This window comes from Mobula hypostoma, chromosome 27, assembly GCF_963921235.1.
Source record: "Mobula hypostoma chromosome 27, sMobHyp1.1, whole genome shotgun sequence".
NCBI lineage: Eukaryota > Metazoa > Chordata > Chondrichthyes > Myliobatiformes > Myliobatidae > Mobula > Mobula hypostoma.
In genome coordinates, this window is record NC_086123.1 from 31,339,384 (window position 1) to 31,356,859 (window position 17,476).

General features: G+C 43.9%; 1 protein-coding gene across 2 annotated transcripts in view; it reads left to right on the forward strand.

Moving 5' to 3' along the window:
* The first annotated feature begins 525 nt into the window (after positions 1–525).
* Positions 526–17,476, forward strand: part of pla2g3 (phospholipase A2 group III) — a 58,636-nt gene continuing 41,685 nt past the window's right edge. For both annotated transcript variants that reach the window (XM_063034501.1, XM_063034500.1), the window contains exons 1-4: positions 526–1,574; positions 11,168–11,300; positions 12,370–12,504; positions 17,087–17,394. In XM_063034501.1, coding sequence (XP_062890571.1) covers positions 992–1,574; positions 11,168–11,300; positions 12,370–12,504; positions 17,087–17,394 — 1,159 coding nt within the window. In that variant the 5' untranslated portion in view covers positions 526–991. The remainder of the gene's footprint in view (positions 1,575–11,167; positions 11,301–12,369; positions 12,505–17,086; positions 17,395–17,476) is intronic.

Consider the following 17,476-nt stretch of genomic DNA (forward strand, 5'->3'; position numbering starts at 1 on the left):
TTGATGCCTTCAAGAGACATTTGATGCTGAATTTCTTCAGGAGGTTAAGTTCCACCCCAGCAGCCGCTGTGATTTCAGTGGAACACCTGTACAGATGGCATTCCTTAATATGAAGCTTTGTTCTGGCGCAAATTAACCCACAACATGAAACTATCCCCCAGACATCTGGAGATCAAAAAGCAACTAGTTGTTTTAAATCCTTCACTCAACTTCACTCACCCATCACCGAACTGTTCCCACAGCCTATGGACTCACTTTTAATGACTCTTCATCTCGTGTTCTCCGTGTTTATTGCTTTGTTTTTGCATAGTTTGTTGTCTTTTACACATAGGTAGTTTGCCCATCCCGTTGGCTGCGGTCTTTCATGGACTAAATTGTGTTTCTTGCATTTGCTGTAATTGCACCTAAGGTAACGAATCTCAGGGTTGAGTATGGTGACATGTATGTAGTTCGATGACAAATTTACTTTGAACTTTTTTATTTCCCATGGATTAGTTCCAAACAATGTTGAAAGTTTTACTTCAATATCACCTGTTGAACAAGGAAGTTGGATTTTAGATTTAAAAAAAAACACGTAAGAGATTCTGCAGATCTTGAGCAACACAAACACACAATGCTGGAGGAACTCAGCAGGTCAGGCAGCATCTATGGAAGGGAACAGTCGTCCTTTCGTACGAGACCCTTCTCAGGACTTAAAGGAAAGAGCTAGAAGCGAGGATAAGGTGGAGTGGTGCGGTGCAGAGCGCACAGCCCGGGATCAGTGTGATTTAGAGTGTCAAGACCGGGATTGCTGCGGTGTGGAGCGCACAGATAATGATCAGTGCGGTGAAGAGCGTCAAGGAGGAGAAGTGAAGTGGGAGGGGTAAATGCAAAACTTGCTGAGATAAGACGGCAGCTTCCCGGTCCTATAAAATGCACGTCTGGTAGCATCCATCCAGCATCAACTTCACTGCCCACTGTAAACATTTCAGCACTTTAATTCATACTGTTCATGAGTGCGAGGGTCAAGATGCTTGCGGGTGGATGTTTGCTCTGCCTGCTGTACTTTTCCCCGGCTCTAGGGCAGGCGCCGTGGCTGAAGGGAGGGTTAGCTGCTTTGGGCCGGGAGAACGGGACCTTGTGCCATTTGTTGTCAGGGAACGGTTCAGTGAGCTCCTGGAGCTTCCTGGCCCGGATGGGGGGAGGGCTGGTCTTCTTCCAAACTCTCTGGAGCGGACAGGGTGACCTGGAGCAGTGCGCGGTTTGGAGGGAGACGAGCATCATCCGCAACTACCTGACCTTCTGCTTCACGACCCGCGACGGGGCGGGGGCGGGGACGGCGGGTGGTCTCCTGGGACAGTCGGAGCCGTGGCTTCAACGCCAACTGAAGTTGCTGCAGCAAGTCGCGGCGGCCCGGTGCAGCCCGAGTCCCGCGGTGCTGGGCTCTCCCCGGCGGGACAAGAGCAGCGACCCGCCGGCAACCTGGTTCCACCAGCAAAGAGGAAGAGGAGCCAGTAGGAGCCGCCGAAGCTTGATCGTTCCTGGGACGTTCTGGTGTGGGGCCGGAAACTCCGCAGAAAGCTACGATGAACTCGGTAAGAACTTTCCCTTCTTTGTTGTAAAGTTCAATTAAAATCTTCCGTCGTGGCGGGGCGCGCAGGAAAGCTGCGCGCATACAACGCACGCTGGTGGGATGTGCTATCCCCCTAAAGGACAACCCTTAGTTGGGAAAGTGACAGGAGCGCAGATTCCCCCGGACAGGGAGTTCGCGCCAAGATCTGAATTTCCAGAGCGCTCGCAACCTGGATACAAACGTTCCAAGGGTCAGGATCTGGAATAAAGTCGGAGCGAATAGTGCGAGTTGGCCATTCGTAAGCCGGAGAGGTGTACTGCTCTATAAAACTCGACCACAACGTTCGGTTCTGATCGCTTCATTATGGGAAGGTGTGGAAACTTCAGGGAAAACGCAGAGCAGATTTGTCTGGATTGGAAAACATATTTTATGAGGAAAGATTGAGCAAGCTTGGGCTTTTCTCTCTGGAGCGACAAGGGATGGGATAAGATTTGACGGAGGTGTATAAGACGCGTTGATGGAGTAGACAGCCAGCGCATTTTCTCCAAGGACAGAAATGGTTGCTACCAAAGGACATAACTTCAAGGCGATTGGAGAGAAGTATGGGGGGGGGGGGGGGGATGTCAGAGGTAGATTCTTATACACAGAGAGTTGGGTGGGTGTGTGGAATGCCCTGCCAGAGATTATGATGGAGGCATTAATGACATTTAAGAGACTCTTAGATAGGAGCGCCGATGAAAGAAAACGTTGGGCAACGCGGGAGGGAAGAGTTAGACTGATTTTGGATGTAGGTTATGGAACAATATCGTAGGCCGAAGGTCCTGTGTTATACGGCACTGTTCTGTGCTTTGCCTCCCTTTTGAATTCAATGCTCAGGCATTTGGTGTCACTGATAAAGTCAACATTTGATGCTATTTTCTTTGTGTGTCAGCCGCAGCCTGGGACCCCTGTTATTCTTCTGGGGAAAGGCACTGTCGTGCCGCTTTCCTTCTGGGCAAGGCACTGTCTTGTCGTTGAGCAGGAAAATCCAGGAATCTGACCCGGCAATGAGGAAAGATGAGGAAAGATTGCCAGGTCGGGGTCTGTTTACATGGAGGGGCATCTGCCGACGGTGGTTTTCCCGAGTACTCAAGCTGTGGGTTTGGCAGTTGCTATTGGAATCCTCATGCCATGCTTGATGGTACAAACTGGAGCTCCACTGCCCCAGAGGGGCAATTCTGAGCTATCCATCTGTTCCATTCAGCACAATCCTCCTCTACCACGTGGCGAAGGATTTTCTTGGTTTTTCTCCATGAGGACAGTATGATGGTCACTCCTAACAATTCCTTCATGGGCAGATAGATGAGAACCTGGTTGGGTAGATGTATCCCTCCATTTCCTTCACTCATTGCCTGCTACTACTGAGGCTGGCAGGTGAATTCTTCATCACTTGGTCAGCGATGGCCTTATCAAACCACTCTTGGTGATGTGCATCGAAGTAGCCAATGCACATTATTTAATTGTTCTGCCAAGTGTTGCTTATCAGCCGGGTGGAGGATGGTAAGTTATCCAGGAGAATATTTCCTTGAATGTTTTTCATGATACTTGACTTTGGTGCCTCAAACTAAATCCAGTACCATCCTCATCCCTCCTGTTGAGTGCGCTGCGTGTTATTTTAGCGAAAAGGTTTATCAAAATGCATTTTTAAGAATTTTAGGTGCTCAATCCCTTTTGGACTGATTCTTATCCCAAAACTAATAGGATACTTGAAATCGGACATTTTTATTGCCATTTCATTATTGCACCTCAGACAGGGACACAGTGCCAATCGTTTAATTAGCAAACAGCTGCAGAGGTTGAAAATCGGGAATAACAAAACCTTGGAAATACTCAGCCGGTGGAGCGAGAAGAAAATCCTAAGGTTATCCGTTGATATCTTTCAACAGAACTGAAAGAATCAGACTTATAACATGTTTGAAGTTGCATACAAGTGTGAGAGGTGATGTAAACAAAAGGATTGTCTGTCAAGAGAGAGACTGAATGACGCAAGTATCGGGGTGCTGGCTGAGAGGGGGCGGTGGAGTTTTGCCTATTGAAACTGATCAGATTGGAGGAGATCTAAGTACGGTGAAACTCTGGTAATTGGGCATTTTGAGGACTTTGATACTGGACTGGAAAATTTGGAAACTCAATAACATTTAAGATTTTACTGGTATTATTGTATGATTTCCAGAGAACCTGGCAAGTGTGCTGGAAGTCTGTGAGCTGGAAGGGAGCCTGGTGGGTGAGGCACTAAATGGTTGCGATGACCAAATCATCAGATAATGGATTCTTGGAGTTTCACTGTAGAGTAGAGGCTCCCTACTTTTTTTATGCCATGGACTAATACCATTAAGCCAGGGGTCCATGTCCCCAGGTTGGGAACCCCTGCTGTAGAGGAAGATTAACAAAAACAAAGGTAAGATCAGCTGCAGATGCCAGAAACCTGAAAAACAGCGAGTTAAGGTTATATTTTGGCTGTATCTGTGGAGAAGAGATTTTTGATACTTATAGTAAATCATCCCACTTCATTGTTGTAATGTTCAAATTTAATTGTCATTCAACCATACTCATATGTACAGCTAAAGCAGTGTTCTTCTGGGGCTAAGATGCAAAACACAGTACACAGTCACACACAGCACACAGAACACATAGTCACGATAGCACATACAGTCACTTAATAATATTTACACAACTCCCTGAGTGGCATGGCCCTGAAGATTGATTGCACATGAAGGAGCAACAGTTCAACAAGAACCAGCACATAGCGGTTTCAAAGAAAATTGGTTTCCTTTAACCAATATTATTAGCAATTACTGTACTGCACAGCTCCTTCCTGACCATACCTTCCTTTTCGTACCAGTCCTCTCTTCCATCCTCTGCAAACCTGATCTCACTAAAAGCTCGACTGTATATACACTGAAGTGGTGGCAGGTTCTATTTACCTGTTGCTGTCTGCTCCGACAATGCCTCTGTTTTAAAATGCCTCTATTTCCCAAACTTGCTTTTGCCACCCCACCCCTCCCTTATCTCTGTAAATCCCCCAAACCCACACCCTCCCAGTTCTACTCTTGTCCATACCCTTGCTCCCAGTTTAATTGGTCCACCTTTGGCGATTGTTCCTTCAGCTCTGGAAAGCCATGGATCAACCGACTTGCCTCTCTTCCTTTTTAAACTTGTATTCTTCATTCAAGTTTTTGCCCGTCTGTGTTGACCATTGGTGACTTGTGGAATATTGCTTAGTTACACAAGCTCATTGAGATATTTCTACTTCACTAACAAGTTGGTATCAATCTGTATTTTTAAAGTTGTTCTGATGTTGAAAATGAAAATATTTGTTCTCAATTTGCTTTCTCAAACTTCTCTTCATGTCTAGCATATTTTTTATGTTTTAACTTCTACCATCTTAACGAAGTTTTATTTAGCTCCAGTGATCAGATACCCCCTTTTTTCATGCATCATCTTAATTAATACTTTTTACAAACAGCTTCTATTACCGATATATTTCATAAACTAAGGCAAGAAGAGCTGCATGTAGTATTCTAATAGCAGCTCGCTCACGATTTCTTTAGATTTAGGACAACCATGCAGGTTATTGGGTGGCGCGGGAGATACGTCTCCGCCAAAGGAGGTTTAAGGTAGCCTTCCCTCCGCAAGCCTGATTGTAAACCTGTTTGTGTGTGTGTGTAAGTGGATGGGTATGGATAGGGTGGCAAAGGGGCTTGTTTTGTTGCTGGCGTTTTGTTTTGTTGCTATTATCGTTGACAAGCTATGTTGATGCCAGCATGTGTGGCGACATCTGCGAGCTGCTCCCTGTACATCCGTGGGTGTGTTGATCGTTAACGCAAATGTCGCATTTTACTGTCTGCTTCGACGTAACGTGTGCTAAATAAATGGGTGGCGGGGTGGAGATATGTTACTACCAAAGAGGTAAAAGGCGCATCTTCCTTCCACTGGCCTGCAGGTCACCCTTAGGCAAGGTGTATCACCTGCTTAGCCCCCCCCCCCAATCAGGGTCACGTGAAACCATGGGGGCAGGTGGTGGATGGTCGTACGAGCATTGGTGCATATCACAAGTCCTAGTTATGTGACCACTGACGCCAGGCAATCTCTGAAGAGTATTAATAATGGCCGGGGTCACCCTTCTTGTAAAGACACTGCCCAGCAGAAGGCAATAGCAAACCACTTCTGTATAAACAATTACCAAGCACAATCATGGTCATGGAAAGACCATGATCGCCCACGTCATACCACACGGCACATAATGGATGAATTAATGAGGTCTGTTATACTCTGGACCTGATTTTGAAATCCAGGGTCCCCCTTGGTTTATACATCACTGTTGAGCTTTTTAACCATTTGGTTTGAGCATAAGCAGCAGGAAGGGTGGTCCCCATAGCTGTCCTGTCGTGGAATGAAGTTGTGTTTGATCTATCCTTTCACCTTGACTACTTTCCTTCTGACCTATTCTCTTTTAATTTCCACGGCAATTCAATTTTGGCCTTGAAATATTCACTGCTGTAACATTCTCTGGCTGCGTGCCTCCTTCCCCGTGTTAAATAGCAGATCCTGTACCTTGAGACTAACTCCCTTTATTCTGGACTTCTCAGGAAAAGGTCCCATAGCATTCACCTCATCAGGGGACCTGGACTCTATCGGTAGAATTTAAATAGCAGTAGAAAGTGACAACACACAAGACCTCAGCCCATACACATCAACTCTCCTACACTCTGGATCAATAACCACTGAGTCCCACACTGGAAAATGAGTGTGTGGATTTTCAGTAAGGACAAGGACTGACCACTGCTGTGAGTGACCCAGATAGGAAGCAACATGTGTATACTCATCGCCCTGGCTTACCCACAAACTTCTACTCAACGGACAACGTGGCGGAGAGTGTTCAGTAAACGCACTTCACACACACACACACACACACACACACACACACACACACACACACACACGCACACATACACACACGCGCGCGCGCACACACACACACACACACACATTGCCTTGACATTCTGCTGTCGTTGTGCTGAGTACGTGCATTTCAATGTCTTCCCCTGTATATTCTCATAATGGGTCGCAAAGGGTTGGCTTTGTGGTGCCTTTCCCACCATACATGGCGGATTATTTCATTTCTTTAGTAATGGGGATGTGTAAACGTGTGAATGTTCTTTGTATACTGTATTTAATGTATATATTTCTGTTTATTTTGTAATATGATTATAATAATACATTATGGGGTGCATCATATTCCAATTCACGTGTCATCTTAAGTTAACTTTGTGGGTCATTAAAGATGGTGTGTCTTGATGCCTGATAAACGGGGTTCATCACTGTGTGTGTGTGTGTGTGTGTGTGTGTGTGTGTGTGTGTGTGTGTGTGTGTGTGTGTGTGTGTTAGATAGATCGGGGCTGCCAGGAGTTCACACCAGAAAAAGTATGGAGCTATTATTGTGTTTGCCGGTAGATAGCTTTTTGTAAATATTGGCAGTTCTCTTTTCACTGTTCTCGCTAATTTTTGTAACACACCTAATGAACACCCTTGTTGTAAAGTGCTAAGTGACTCCAGCCAATTTCCCCTTTGGTCATAACCACGTATCTAACAGTCAATGTGAGAATGCTTATCATCTCTGAAACCATAACTCTGTGGGCAATACTCAGGACAGCACGGAGAGGGAGGACTTCTCCGTTGAAGAATCTGTGGCACCTTCTGAACAGTGATTCTAGTCCTTACGTTACTCGCTTCAGGCAAAAGCTTGCCAGTAATAAGATGCCGCGACTTGCGCACAAGGCAGCAGAGAGTGACATAATCTGCCCACAGGGCATTTTAAAAGTGGTGATGTGATGTTATGTAACTTGTGTGGCATCATCATTCTTTCTCTGTGATAATTTTACTTTTTGAATTGACGTGTTTGCACTTGGCAAACCATTAGAAGAGGCAAGTGACGAATGTTCCCACTTTTTTTCCACAGCTGCGCGGACCAACTATTGCTATGAGCGGGAAATTTTTATCTGGCCTGAAAACTGTGTGGCATTTTAAATGTTATATATATATAATATGCATACTACAAATAATTAGAATGAAAATTGAAAAAGCACGCACTTTTGATTTTATTTATTAATTGAAGGGTATGGTGAAATACAGTACAACAGAGAAAATCTTTCATGTTTCGTAAACCTTTTCTAGCTGCGTCCAATTCCAGCTCTGCGGCAACGAAGGCTATGTGCGCGGGAGCAATTCAGACACCGGGCAGGAACGGTGCAAGTGACAGGAATTTTACTCGCAGCTGATGCTTGCGTGTGGGAATGTGCCTTTCCATACCTGTCGCCTAATTATAATTATTGCAAAAGATTTGTTCCTCTTCATTGCACGCAGTAAGGAAGCAAGAAACTTCAGATGCAAGAAATCTGAATAAAAGATAGAAAATACTATGAACACTCAGCAGGTAGGCAGCAGCAGGGAGGGGATCGGTTGATATTTCAGATCTGGCAACATATCGGAACAGGGCTTGTTTATACTTTAGAACGGAGGTGGCTGGAGACAAAATGGATGGAGACCAGAATGCTTCAATTGGTACGGAAGCAAAAATCAAATGACAGGAGGAACTCAGTAAGGCAGGAAACATTTGTGGAGGTCGAGGGATGGTGGATGTTTTGTGCAGAGAGTCTGCATCAGGTTGCAGGTTTCTTAATCCGTCTGGAGGAGATGTAAAAAGTATAAATTGAGACATCAGGATACAGTGGGAATGCTGGGAGGAGTGACCATGTAGGTTTCCTCTGGGCCCCCCTCCCCCCGACCATGTAGATTTCCTCCCGGTGCTTCAGTTTCCTCCCACAGTCCAAAGACATACTGGTGGGTAGGTTAATTGGTCATTGTGGATTGTCCAGTGATTAGGCTAGGGTTCAATTGGCGGTTGCTGGGTGGCGCAGCTCAAAGGGATGGAAGGGCCTATTCCATGCTGTATCTCAATAAATAAACAAACAAACTTGGGCAGCACCTGTGGAGAAAGAAACAGGCTGATGAACCCCACACCCATCCCCCCCACCAACAATTGACCCCAAAGACCCGCCTTTCTTTACTCACGACCACTCCACCCCACAGTTAGTCACCGTTCATGGTTTGGTGAGGTAGCTCCTTATTGGTCGGCTGCCAGCTGCTTATAACATTACTGACAATCCACACAGAGTAGTGGAGAAACCGAAACGATTGAAAGCTACCTGCAGAGAGAAAATAGAGACAGTAATGTTCATGTTATTGAACCCAAACCGGATCCTTGAGGAATGTAGAGGGAGGCTCACTGGAACTACAAATCCAGACAACCTAAGTCTGTCACAAGTCCTGCAGGCCTGTGTGACAAACCACAGAGCACTGGGCTCCTAGGTTTCCAGAGCACATGTATCTGTTAATTGTTGGCTTAATGAGAGTCATTAAACTCTTGTGCTTTCTGTTTAATCTTGACAAGTTTATTTTGACTGACATGGGTTTTCTGCGTACTGTGATTATTTAAAGTGGACTCCCGATTAGCACTTACCATGGGGTCCTTGTTTTGAGAATGATTTGTCTCGCGGCCTCACTCAGGTGAGCCACTGATGTTCTGTTGAGATTCCCGCGTATGGACTCTTGTTTCCATATCTACATGGGACTCTGTCATTCCTCTGCCCCTGGGTTCAGTTATTTACGGTGCACGCTGTGACAAAATCAGTGTGCTGATTCACTGCGTCCAGTTTTTGGACATCCACACAAAGAGAGAGCCTGGATCTAGGTATTGCCCATGGTGACCAGGAATGTAGCAAGTTTGATCCTTGTTTAATAATCTCCTCAAGCATCCCACTCAGGGATTAAAATAGAGAAATCAGTAGACCTTTCCACTGCTTGTTACATTTCAGCATCCAGATGTCACACTGGAAAAGTCTAGATCCTAAAAGGTAATGGGATCAGGATCAACTATAATCTGTACATTTCAAACCCCTGTTAATGCTTACAATGCAGGCTATTAACAAAATACTTCATAAAACCAGAAAGTATAGGAAATGCTCAGTAGGGCGGTCTGCAATCTAATTGACTAGCAGCTACTTATTTCCACAATTCTTTGTCTGTATTTTTGCATTTCAATGATGCATATTTCTTGTAATTTTTATTATGCACAATTGCTGGAAATGAGATTGGATTGCTAATATTTTTCTTGTCAAAGTGTGGGTTTCCTGTTTATGTCTTGGAAAAGGTTTGGATGTAAACTTGTGACTTCTCTTCCAAAGCTGTTTAATTTCCATCTCGCTCATAATATCTCACTCATAATAGGTGAGACTGAAGGAGTGGTGTGATCTGAAGAGCATCTTGTGGGTATTCTAAAGCACTGGAAACATTTGGAACAGTGTTATAACTCACCTGCTTCATTAAGTTTTGAAGGGGAGAGACCGCTCTCACTCTGCAAGTAAAAGCTCTCCATATGATGAGGAAGGAATTGGTGAAGCCAGTGCCTTCCATGAAAATCTCTTGTTGTCTGATGTTTAATTTATCCCTTTCCAGGTCTGTGTTCAAATTGTTCACTTAAAAAGAATCATGGGCTATTGGACACAGCTAACTTACAAGGCTGATGACAAAGGACCATTGATTGGAAGATGTGTTTGAATCCCATTACAGGAGTTAGGGAATTCAAGTTCTCGTTCATTCATTATGTGCTGTAAGTGATCATGGTCTTTCCATGATCATGATTGTTCTTGGCAATTTTTTCCACAGAAGTGGTGTGCCATTGTCTTCTTCTGGGCAGTGTCTTTACAAGACGGGTGACCCCAGCCATTATCGATACCCTTCAGAGATTATCTGCCTGGCATCAGTGGTCACATAACCAGGACTTGTGATATGCACCAGCTGCTCATACGACCATCCACCACCTGCTCCCATGGCTTCATGTGACCCTGATCTGGGGGGCTAAGCAGGTGCTACACCTTGCCCAAGGGCGACCTGCAGGTTAGCAGAAGGAAGGAGTGTCTTACACCTCCTTTGGTAGAGGTGCATCTCCACCAGGCCCACCCAATTTAAGTTCCTGTAGTTACGAAAATTTAAACTTAACAGTCCCAATCAATGCTTCATTGATGTATGACACCAGCCCCACCACTGTGGTTTGGCTCTTGATTGAAGGTGGATAATAAAGACAGGCCATGAAATGATCTTCATCCAAATATCTATTCTCCATGTTACACTCTTTAAAAAATAATTTACACTGCCTTGCTCTTGACCTCTGTACCTGACCTTAGAACAGGGCTTCCCAACATTTTTTTTTAATGCCATTGACCAATAACATTAAGCAAGGGGGTCTATGAATCTCAGGTTGGGAACTCTTGCTTTAGAATGATCAGGAAAAGGGAATACAACCTGACTGATTCCCCACCCACTCCCTAAATCTTCCTCCACTTCAGCCTGGAGAAACTAGCATCACTCTAAAGCAATGACACCTTGTGTTGCCATATTCTATAAACTGGCAATGTAGAAACCATTTTCTTTACAGCATTGATAGAACTCTTAACATGCTACTGTCACTTATGATTGTACATTTCCAAAACCATTTGTAATCTTTTCCCCTCTCTTCAGGGATATTCAAATGGACAGATTCCTGCTGCAGAGAACATGACCATTGCGAACGTACAATATCTGCCTTTGGGTACAACTATGGAATGCTAAACTACAGGTTGTACACCATATCCCACTGTGATTGTGATTATAGGTAAGCCTGAAGCCAGTGTATAGAGGGTTAGACCACCACTGGAGAAGATGAGCTAAATCAAAAGAAATTAATTTGGTCACAGGAAGCGGGAAAAAAAGGAGAAAATGGGTGGGAAAGGATTGATGTACCTTCAATGGGTTTACTGGGTGGATGTACAATGCTGTATGGATCGGTGTCTCATTGAGCCCGTGTGCGCGAGGACACTAGGAGTAATATAGGGGAGAAGCAAGCTATTTATGCAGAGGACTAACATGGCTTTAGAGCAGGAATTGGGAGAGAATAGGTGATTAAAGTTCAAAGTAAATTCATTATTAAAGTACATATATATCACCATATACAACCCTGAGTTTTATTTTCTTGGTGGCATGCTTATGCCATTAAATCCATCATAGAGTAATATCTGTAACAGGTGAGCTGTGGGTAGTATTTAAAGCATTATAACAACCAAGCAATTAGACCTAATGCATCAAACAGCATACTCCTGTGTAATTACAAAATAAGGATGATGTTTATTTTGGCTGGGGTTTTCAGAACCAGGGTGCTCAGTTACAAAGTAAACGACTGAATGGCTTCACCCAGAGGTGACGGATCTAAGTAAATCTGAGGACAATAGGGGCTTTGTTGCTCAGCATATTCAATACAGAAATGAATAACTTTTGGATGGAAGAGAGTTGAGGGATGGAAGTTAGTCTGTCCGAGGTAAAAGGTCAGTCATGGTCTTCTTGAATGGCAGAAGGGCAGGATGGCCTGCTTAACAAAAAAAGTTACCCAGGAGTATAAACATTAGAGCTGGTGTGGCCAAATAAAAATAAGGGGAAGAAGCAGAGAGAAGATAAAAGAAGTGCAGGTTCTAGCTAGCTTGACCATGAGACCACAAGACATGGGGTCAGTAGTAGGTCACTTGGGCTATCAAGACTACTGTGTGGCTGATTTATTTTCCCTCTTAACCCTATTCATCTGCCTTTACTTGGTAACCTTTATCCCTTATTAATTAAGACCTATCAACCTCTGATTTCTTATAAAATGACCTTCAAAGAATTCTTTTTAGCTTTACGTTCCATCTTTCCAGGTTCAAGAAATGTCTCCTAGATGTCAATAACACCATCTCCTCGCTGGTCGGAGTGACATATTTCAACATGCTCCAGATCCCTTGTTTCTCCCTGCAACCAGTCGACCTTTGTATGAAGAAGACTGTTATGAGCTTGTGAGTCTGCCAATGACTTTTCTCACTTCCTTCTTATCTATCTGCTGGTGCTATCTCTCGGATGTATTCATGGGTACCCATATATTGCAAAGTCTCTGCTCCTGATTGGAAAATCTTCGAGGCTTTACACAAACATTTTCAGCACTGAACTTTGCCAATATGGAGCATGTATTAGGGGCACAGCCAATCAGTTGAGCAGAAATCCCATCCATCAAAGTTACTGGAGCAGGGCAGACCGAAGGGAGAATAGATAGACCGTAAGACCACAAGACATAGGAGCAGAATTGGGCCATTCGGCCCATCGAATCTGCTCCGCCATTCCATCATGGTTAATTTATACATACAATGGATGAAATGCCTATGCCTCATCTCCTTTCCTGTGCATGGCAAGGGTTAAACTGCCATCTCCCTCCCATCCTAACTGCCGGTTCTTTGCATCATTATTCTCGCCCACCTTTCCTTCAACCCACATTGATCCTTCAGTCTCCCCGTTGCTAGACCAGATTCTCACTAATACAAGAATCCATTTATCATAAAGCCTACACTTTCCCCTTTCTTTCTTTGTTATACTTTGACATAACTTTAAAGTTTTAATTTAAAGAAATCTAATGGAAGGATGTACTTCGCTAATGCAAGAGGATAGTAATCAGTGGATGTGGCTTGCAGGTTCTTTTGTTCTGTGGGAAGATTAGAGAGGATTATGGACAGTAAGTTCACCAAAAAGATAATTCACAACCTGAAAGGGTAACAGAAGCAGAAACACTTATCAGATATAAAAAAACAATCAGTTAATCTCTCACAAAATGCTGGAGGAGCTCAACAGGTCTGGGCTGCTGAGTTCCTCCAGCATTTTGTGTGTGCTGCTTGGATTTCCAGCACCCACAGATTTTCTCCTGTTTACCATTTAATCTCTGACAGCTTGCTGGTAGTGGTCTCATTCTGTGTCCCAGAGTGGCATAATGCTTTGAGATATTCAAGCATGATACTGCTGATGTTGTTGACCGACAGATGAAAACATAAATATCTGAACGCACAAACTTATCTCCTGCTCATTAACCTAGATGGTGAGTTACTAGTCACGACCCAGTTGCAGAGGGAACCGCGGTCAAGCTGTTCATTTGCAAAGATATTGCACATTGCAAGAGAGATGTCTGAATGGTAATCAGGAGTGGGAATATTGGAAGATTTATTTTTTGCATTCCACCCCACCTCTGCATTTCCCACGGGTTTTAGAATAAGAAATCATTATAGAGTCATCGTGGCACAACAGAGAAATAGTTCAAATTTATTTTTGTCAGAGGCATACACACACAGGGTATGACTGCCATGTAGATTAGCTTTTCTTTTGCAGCAGAAGTACATTATGAATGAGGACAAACGTAAGTTAGCAGACTTCAATTAACATAAATTATGTGTAACTTACATGTGAGCAAAAATAAATGACAAAATAAACAATGACACTAGGGCAAATTTGAAAGAGAGGAAAATATTTAATTTGAAGAAGTGTTAAGGATTTTCAGGTTGTGCACCTACACTAATCCTATTTGCTTGACTTGGTCCTTATTCTCTATGCCTTGCCTATTTAAATGCTTGTAAAGATGACTCCACCACCCCCTCCAGCAGGGAGTTCAAGACAGCAACCACTTTTCCCTCAAATCCCCTTTGAGACTTTTTCTTCACCTTAAACCTTCATCCTCTTGTTTTTAATAGTCCTGCTATTGGACAAAGATTCTGACTACCTATCCGGGGTTCTTAAAATGTTGTATACCTCTGCCAGTTACTCCTCAGCCTCCTTTGCCCCACAGAAAAGAAACTCAGTCTATCCAATCTTTCCCTGTAACTAACGTCCTCCAGTCCAGACAATATCCTGATGAATCTCCTCTGCACTCCCTTCAGTACAAACATGTCATTCCTAGTGTAGTGACCAAAACCTCACCCTCGCCAGTATTTTGTAAAGTTGTAACTTATCCAGATGTTTGTATTCTATGTCCTGAGCTGTGAAGGCAAACATATGCCTTCCTCACCATCCTACCTACGTGTGTCACCACTCTCAGGGAATTATACACTTGAACCACGAGATCTTTCTGTTCACCAGCCTTCCATTTATGTTCTGCCCGAAAATGACTTCCCAAAAATCATCACCTCGAACTTATTGGGATTGAATTCCATTTGCCAATTCTCTGCTCTACTTTCCACCTGATCTACTATATATCATGTTGTTCCTCGAGAAGATCTTCCTTGCTATCCACAGCACCATCGACTTCCATACTGATTTACTAATCATACTGTTACACTCGCATAAAGATGGCTGTAGCACCAAACCTGTCAAAGTCCTCCCTCAGAAAGCCATGGTTCCACAATTACCCAATGCCCCTATTGAAGCATATTTTGAATCAAATTATCCAGCTGCCCTTGGATACCATCTGTCTTAACTTTATAGATTAATCTACCATTTGGCATCTTGTCAGATGCCTTACTAAAGTCCATAGAGCAAATGTCTACTGTTCGACCTTCATCTTGGTTACCTTCTCAATGTCTCAGTCAGATTAGTGAGACAGGATTTCAATAGTACGAAGCCATACTGACTATCCCTGATCGTTTGTTCAATCATTCGTTGTGTGCCTTGTCGTATGACATAGGTGATCATGGTTTTACCATGACCATGATTATTCTTGGCAACTTCTTCTACAGAAGTGGCTTGCCACTGCATTCGTCTGGGCAGTCTCTTTACAAGATGGGTGACCCTAGCCGTTATCAATACTCTTCAGAGATTGTCTGCCTGGCATCAGTGGACACATAACCAGGACTTGTGATGTGTTCCAGCTGCTCGTATGACCAGGGGCGAAGCCGCTTCTTCACCTTGCCCAGTGGTGACCTCCAGGCTAGTAGAGGAAAGGAGTGCCTTACACCCCTTTTGGTAGAAACGTATCTCCACCCCACCACCCAAATCAGCCGCTGCTAATCCCTTAGTAATTTCTCCAGTATATTCCTTACCAATGGCATAAGACTTGTGGCTAATAAGCTTATCCCTGCTCCCCTTACGGGAGCATCATTAGCTACCCTCCAGTCCCCTTTATAACACTCCCAATTGTTAGCTGTCACTTTACCCAAAATCGGCTCCCAATCTCGTTTTATGTCTCTTACAATATTGAAATCAGCGTTCCCACACACCCCACCCTGTCCATCGACCTACCTGACGCTGAGCGACTATCTTGCTCCTTACCACAACTGCATTGAAACTTACAGAATTGTGGTCGTTGTTGCCAGGATATTTTTCAACACCAGCCCAGCTTCATTCCTTAAGATAATGTAGAGTACTGGTTAAACTTAACCCAGTAAGTTTAAAGAGCGCAGGAAAAGGAGGAGGTGGCTTTAAATGGAGTGCAGGATCTAGGCCCAGAGCCTGGGTAGGGCAGGCAGCAAATATTACGTGGTGTGCCCTCCTCTACATTGATGAGACCTGTCCTAAATTGGGTGACCACTTTGAATAAGACTCATCTTTTTCCAATCTTGATCTGAATCAAATGAGTAATTCCAAGTTTTGTTTTCTTATTGCTGTAATTTTGCCATGAATTCATGACAATGTTGAGCAGAATGCAACTTTCCTAAGGTACTAATAGAAGATTTCTTACTTTAGACCATAAGGCCATAAGATGTAGGAGCAGAATTAGGCCATTTGGCCCATCGAGTCTGCTCCGCCATTTCATCATGGTTGATCTATTTTCCTCTCAGCCCCAATCTCCCACCTTCTCCCCCTATCATTTCATGCCCCATCCAATCAAGAATCTATCAACCTCTGCCTTAAATATACATAAAGACTTGGCCTCTGCGTCTGCCTGTGGCAATGAATTCCAGATTCATTTTTGTTAGCAAAAAGATTGAAAAAAATATTAATTCACAGTATGACCTTCATCATGAATGAGGAGCCATTTTTGAAACCTTGAAATAATTAATGGGTTATATATTACTGCACTACCTTCAGCAGTATGTTGAGAATTTGGCATGAAACATGCCACGGCTTGGTATTCTATGAATCAGAATCAGGTCTATCATCACTGGCCTACGCCATGAAGTTTGTTGTTTTGTGGCAACAGTACAGAGCAAGACATAAAGATTACCAGAAGTCACAGAAATAAATAAAAAGAACACAACAGCGGAATAACAATGTAGTGTTCATGGATTCATGGACCATTTCAAATCTGACGGCAGAGCAGAAGAATCTATTTCCTGCAGTGTTAATGGTCGTAATGAGAAGATTGTATCTCCCAAATGGTGATGGACATCCCTTCTTGAGACAGTATTTCATGAAGATGTCCTCAGTGGTGGGGAGGGTGGGGCAGGGGGAGCACTACACCTGAGTGACATTTCCGTGTTTGTTGGCGCCCTGGATTTTAATTTTTATTACCACCCTAGTAGGTGTTGAATTTAAGGAGGATTTGTGTGGAGATTGGGCCACGGGAGAACTAATCAGGGAAACGGGATTTGGATGAGACAAACTTCTCTTCAACTGCAAATTAACGAGCTTGTCTCTGTGTGCGTCTCTCCCTTTCCCTTTCCCTCTCCTAATCTGTGCTTCTAACAGTTGCCATGCTGTTGAGCTGACATACCAGGCTATTTTACACTTTCCATCACCGTACAATTACACCCACCCCACTGTGGATGACGAAGTGGGACAGTTGCCTGCATCCACAGAAAGGCCAGCAACAACGAGCAGAGTGGACGAAATTGGCAGCAGTGTCTCGGGCGAATTTGTTTATCCAACTACACAGCAAGGAGCAACGCAAAAATCTCAGAAGAACAAAGAGAAATGCAGGAATTGCAGTGGTCGCCAGAAGCAGGAAGCCAAAGATGCTTCTCAAAATACCTTGAAGTCAGGAGCAGAAATTGGAGGTATGGATTTTAACCATGCCATTGAGCAGAATTCAAAGGAAAATTCATTTCTTGTTGACCATGAGGAAAAAAGTTTTTCTAT